Source organism: Zalophus californianus, chromosome 10, assembly GCF_009762305.2.
Source record: "Zalophus californianus isolate mZalCal1 chromosome 10, mZalCal1.pri.v2, whole genome shotgun sequence".
Lineage (NCBI taxonomy): Eukaryota > Metazoa > Chordata > Mammalia > Carnivora > Otariidae > Zalophus > Zalophus californianus.
Genome location: NC_045604.1, coordinates 25,270,005 through 25,276,159, shown reverse-complemented (window position 1 = coordinate 25,276,159; position 6,155 = coordinate 25,270,005). Strand labels below are relative to the sequence as shown.

At 40.2% G+C, this 6,155-nt stretch overlaps 1 protein-coding gene across 2 annotated transcripts in view; it reads right to left on the bottom strand.

Annotated features, from left to right (window-relative positions):
• Window positions 1–313: 313 nt before the first annotated feature.
• The window catches only part of NUCKS1 (nuclear casein kinase and cyclin dependent kinase substrate 1), a 28,520-nt gene continuing 22,678 nt past the window's right edge, over window positions 314–6,155 (bottom strand). Inside the window, exons 4-7 of one of the 2 annotated variants that reach the window (XM_027611027.2) lie at window positions 5,255–5,310; window positions 3,666–3,818; window positions 2,695–2,841; window positions 314–1,587 (exon numbers count right to left, since the gene is read on the bottom strand). In XM_027611027.2, coding sequence (XP_027466828.1) covers window positions 1,388–1,587; window positions 2,695–2,841; window positions 3,666–3,818; window positions 5,255–5,310 — 556 coding nt within the window. In that variant the 3' untranslated portion in view covers window positions 314–1,387. Of the gene's footprint in view, window positions 1,588–2,694; window positions 2,845–3,665; window positions 3,819–5,254; window positions 5,311–6,155 lie in introns of both variants that reach the window. The other variant, XM_027611026.2, reaches the window with a different exon arrangement.

Here is a 6,155-nt window from a genome sequence, read left to right as displayed (position 1 = left end):
AGCAGCATTTACCATACTCCCAGTCAAGCACAGAATGTGAAGTAAGTGAAGAAGAAAGCCAGGAGAAATCATGTCTTAGAGCAGAACTGGCAGGCTCTGGGGATGGGGTATGCAGTGGTATCCTCTGCAGGAGCAGGAAGCCGAGAGATGCACATGTGTCTACGAAGAAATGGGAAGACAGGTGTGTGAAAAGACAAATGTTCTATCCCCAAATAAAAACAGAGCATGGTTCATGGGATCTGAATGCACATTTTTGGCATAAAAGAATTTCAATTTTCTATTTTCATAAAGGAAAAATCTCAAGTCTTTGTGATTGAGTTTCACATTAATTGGTACTTTATTTGCTTAAAACCTAAACATTGTCAGTTAAGAAGAAATCCACTCTGGTGTATAGATCTTGCCATTTAAATTCTAAGGTTTTTTTTTTTTTTTGATCCTTGGTAAAATTTTATCCGAGAAACAGAATAGATAACATATATATTTAAAAACATGAACCATTAGAGAACGAAATAGGAAATCAAGAGTGATTTAAGTTTTGGTGGCCCTTGCCTTTTTTTTGTTGTTGTTCTTTTAAAGTTCCTGAAAGACTGTAGCAGGATAAAAGGATCACTGGCTCCGGGTCTCGTTGAGATAACAAGTGATGAAATTAAAAAAAAAAAAAAAAAAGAAACAAAGAAACAAACAAACAAAAAAAAACACCACACCCTCAAACAAGGTCAGGGAACACCATTCCCTGCCTTGCCCCCAAGGTAAAAAATACGAATACTTTTAGTAACAATTCAGAATTCATCTTTATGTCCTACCTGCCCCATCAGTGGAAGTTTAACATCATGATTTTTTTTTTGACATCTATACTTATGTATATAGACATATAAACTTGTATTAGATGACAAGTGACTTTTTTAAGTCCAGGTAGAGAAAGAAGCAATCATTTTTAACCAAAACCCTTCTATGTTTTTTTTGATTATGATTCAACTTGCTATCACTTAGCAAAAAGCAAAATTTCCAGAGTGTTCATCTCAAATCTTATTGCTTTACAACTGTGGTATACCTTCCATTAAAAATAAAAAGGTGAAGCAGTCAATCCAGTGATTACTTTGACATGGCTTTCATTGGGAAGGGGTGGGAAAGAGGGGTGATGGCAAAGAGAGGACCAATAGACAGAAAGGTAAATTAAACTTACAATGGTTCTCTTAAAAAAAAAAAAAAAAAAAAAGAGCGAATGTTATTTTCAAGAAAAGGAAAAAAAGCATTGAAAGCCCATGAGTCAAGCCACAGCCAAAACCATGTTCTATCTTAAGTAGGTTTTCTTTTTTTTCCCCCTTTTTCTTTTTTCTTTTTTTTTTCTTTTTTTAATAAAATCTCTCCCCAAACCATCATCACTTTTTTAATCCTCCCCAGACTGGGCTTCATCTTCAGACCCTTCATCCCCTGATTTCTCAGGTGGAGGACTTGCAGAGGGCTTCTTTTCTGGAGGGCTTTCTGGTTCCTCGTCTTCTTCTTTGGGAGAAGGAGTCTTTTCCTTTGATGCCTTTGAAGCTGTGGGGCGACCCACCTTCCCTTTGCCTTTCACAGGGCTTGGCGTCACTGGAAGAAGAAAAATACCAATGTAGGGAAGGGAAGAGAAGAAAAGATCTTTAAATAAAAATCGGCTATAAAACAAAACTTTAAGAATTAAATGTATAAAGACCACACCCCAACTGACTAAAAATCAAGGTGGGCACTGGTTTCCATTCACTCTTGCCAACACTATGGTGCTGCGTTAGCAGTAATGTTTATAATAAAGAAACAGGATGCTATAGAAACTGCGTACTATCCTTAGTGGTTTGTGAACACAAGTTGTTTATGATAAAAGTCACGTCTAAAAAGCAGGTCAAAAAGAATGGATACAACGTGAGTAGAAACAGAAGTCACCAAAGTTTTAAAAAATTTTTTTCTAAGGACGTGTCACTCATTTTATTTTTTTAAGTAAACTCTACACCCAACGTGGGGCTCGAACTCATGACCGAGATCAAGAGTTGCATGCTCTACCACTAAGCCAGCCGGGTGCCCTCATCGAGGAACTTTTGACAATTCCATGATTCCTAGCAGTAAGAAGTGATGAGTAAAAAATGTACAAATCACCAGCCCTAGCTGTCAGAAAAAAACCAAAGCAAATCTAGCTTTCTGATTTCACAACAAACGAGCTGTGACTAGGAGACTATCTGGTAGCAACCACAATGGCGCCGAGCAAATGAATCCGTGTTGCCAAATGTGGTTTTATTCTGCGAGCACAAAGGATGGTGTAAGCATCAGACTGCAGGATTGAAATCTATGATCGCAGGTGTGCATTTTCGCAATTTCAGGTCCTTCCTAGCTGCTGGGGTCGTGATACGGGCGGGAAAAAGCGCAGGCCCAGTTCTATTGCTGCGATGTTTGTCCACAGTGCCGGCCAACAGGTCGCTGCCAAACCTGCTGGAGGCGGCGGCAGCAGAGGGACGGGGCTGCGCCGCCAGACTCCTGCAGGGGCCACAGTCCTTATGAATAAATAAGTGATCCTTCCTGGTGTGGAAGACCGGATCCTCGCAGAATTCTCTTATTCTCGTGAGGTATGTGGCCAACGCTGAGCCCTAATGAAGAATTTCTGTAGAGAAAGTTTATTGGTTCTTGAAATTTTTCAAAGCAGCCATTTAACTTTACTTGTAGACAACTCACCTGTGGCCTTTAGCCTGGGCTTGGGCATTTTCTTTTCTTTTCTCTCAGGTTTGGACTTCTTAACCATCTTTTTGTTTTTCTTTTTTGAACTGCCATAGTCACTATCATCATCGTCTTCCATTAGGAAGTCTTCATCGCTGCCGGAATCTTCTGAGAGGAAAGAAGAATTTCAACGTCCAACTTAACGTATACATCCTTCCAAGGGAACGAAGGGAGACAGTGCTAAGCATGACGGGAGGGTGGGATCTGGGAGTCAAACACTCTTGGATTCCGGTGGCAGCTGTGCCCCAATCTGGCTGGAGTCCTCGCCAGCCCCATCTGTAGGGTGGGTTTAGCACATGCGCGCGCGCGCACACACACACAGACACAGACACACGCACACGAGAGCTGCACCACTGACTTGTTCAGTTGGTTGAAAACAGGAAGAGATAAAACTTAATCTGAATAAAAACTGACGCCATCGCAAACTTTTTTTTTTCACCAGTAACTTTTGGTAGTTCCATCGTTCCCCTATAGTACCGGGGAGACCAGGGAAATGAAACAGAACCAATTTAGTGTGTTTGGTCCAACAATGAATAAATGAAACGAGAAAGCTAAATACAAAGCAAAAATACATGTAGTTTATTAATCTGAGTAACGTGTGAAACATCTAAATCCTGCTACTAACACTTTTTTTTTGTTGGGGGAGGAGGTCTACACCTTCTGCTCCCAGGCCAAAATACAAAACCTAATCACAACACCCACCATGTAACTGTTGCTTTAACAACTGTGTGTTTAGTATTTGAGTTCAAATGATGGACATCATAATCAAGAGAATCTAAAATAACCAATATCAAAAAACAGCCATCTCTTCTAACAGCAAATATCTAATTTAAGGGACTGACTGTAACATTTAGCAGCCGCAACAACGCAGAAGTAATCAAGGTCACAAACTACAATCACGACCCGAGTAACAAGTCAGCTTCACGTACTCTCCTGGAACGGTGCCTCATCTTCTTCTTCTTGCTCTTCCTCACTGCCCACATCTTCCAGGAGCATCTCTCTCTGTTTAGAAGCTGCCTTAGAGGCTGCCTGCCGTTGCTGGCGCACATTTTTATGATCTTCTTTTTCATCTTCGCTGTCCTCTGTAAGATCAAAGTTACAATGCAGCGATCAAAGAGTTGTGCATTTATCTGAAGGCTGAAAAGGCAGTATGAGATAGAACCTGCAGCTTTATTTCATTCAAACGGGGTACATCCTATCCTTAAAAAGTCCTACAAAATATACGAAAGGGGAGCTAAAATTCAAAGAATGAACTTGAAAAAGATTACGTCCTCATTACTGCATAGAAAATAGCTTGGGCATGTAGTTTTAAGTAGTCATAAAGCTGAATTTAGGTGTGAATACATGCTTCCTGTAATGTATTTTAAACTTGTATCACTGCATTGCCCTAAAATTATCAATTACATTTCAATCTCTGTTCACAGTTTTTAGAAACTAAAGTTAAATTTTTTATTTTTTAAGAGAGAGAGAGAACACAAGCGGGGGTGGGGTGGGTGGAGGGTTGGGGGGGAGGCAAGGAGGGGCAGAGAGGCAATCTAAAGCAGACTCCACACAGACTCGGGGTTCCTGATCTCAAGACCCTGAGATCATGACCTAAGTTGAAAGCTTACCGAACTGAGCCACCCAGATGCCCCTAGAAAAATATTTTTAAATAGAAGAGGAGAAGACTGTCTTCCAATGGTATTATTCTAAGTTACAAAACCTATTTCTTGTCAACGTAGGCAGTCAGATAACAGGCTAGAAAAGGAATGAAAGCGGAGTGAATTCAGTGGAGTGAATTCAGTGGAACTTTGTCTACCCTGCACATATTAGCTAACAGCAATCTCATGTAAAGGGAGATCCAGACAGGCAAAAGCAGGGGCGTGTAAGTCAAAACTAAAGTGATTGGGAGCAACACGGAATAAACCCTCTATACTGAGAAGAGTTAAATTCAGAAATATAAATACCAACAAGTAATCAGGATTTAACATTTTGCCATGGAGTCTTTATTAATTCCTTTGAGTTAAAATTCTTACCAAGAAAGCTTTCTCTGTGACTACTGTTTCAAAGGACTACTTGCCAGTGAAACAGGTAGGGGTGAGACTACCCTTTGCTTGCTCTTTACCCCAGAGTTCATCACCGCCCCCCCTTTTTAGAGCTTTATGTCACTCAGTATTATATATGCTCTTTTAAATCAATTTAGTTTGATGTCTGTTATTTGTTCATGTAAATGGTTTTCAATGTCAATTATGCAGGAGAATAATCTCTAAATATTTTTAAAAAACAAAGCCCCAATGTCCCACTGAAACCTACTGAATCAGAAATCCTGGGGTGGGACAGAGCAGGTAAGCCTGTTAACAAAAACCCTCACAGGAGACTGTAGTAAGCCACCAGCAAGGAGCTCTTCAAAGATGGAAACCTCTCTGTAATGCCAGTATTTACAACAGTGCCTGGCATTATTATAAAACCACTTATATTAAAATGTCCAATGAATAAAGATATAAATCAATCACTTATTACATTAAAAACTGTTTATTACCTGCTGAGTGAGAATCATCCTTCTTGGTTTTCACATCTTTTTCTTCGGAGTCCTCACTAGAAAGGGAAAGAGGAGAAAGTTTTAAAAGTCTTATTAGATCAAGGGGCGCCTTAGATCATCGGGCTCCCTGCTTGGCAGGAAGCCTGCTTCTCCCTCTCCCACTCCCCCTGCTTATGTTTCCTCTCTCGCTGTGTCTCTCTCTGTCAAATAAATAAAATCTTAAAAAAAAAAAGTCTTAGATCAAAATCTAAGTGAACACAGATCCCTAGTGTCTCTCACAGGGAAGAACACCGAAGAACACCTCTTTTGTAGATGAAACACTCAAAACAGATGCTGAGGCGTGAAATTGCTTCCATTATTTCCCTAACTTTACAGGGATGCTAATGAATAAGCACAATTGTATTGACTTTTGGAAAATACTGCTTCCAAAGACCCAAAGGAAAAAAAGAAGCTACCTCAACACGGGCTGAAAATTTCTCACCTGTGGATAAGGCCTGGTTCACAAGAACGTTTAATTTTTTTTTGAAAGATCTTATTTATTTATTTGACAGAGAGAGAGAGAGAGAACACAAGCAGGGGGAGTGGCAGGCAGAGGGAGAGGGAGACGCAGACTCCCCGCTGAGCAGGGAGCCCAACGTGGGGCTCGATCCCAGGACCCCGAGATCATGACCTGAATCAAAGACAGACGCTTAACCGACTGAGCCACTCAGGCGCCCCTCAGAAGAACATTAATAAAAAAACAATTCTCTGTTGTCAGAGGCAGAGTATAAAAATACTAAAAGTAAATTACATAATGAGTGAATGGTGCGAAAGTAGGCAAATGAATGGACAGCACCAAATATAGATGCGAAAACCACCTAGAACACAATTATTAAAGGAAATTGGAGTGCAATTATATAAA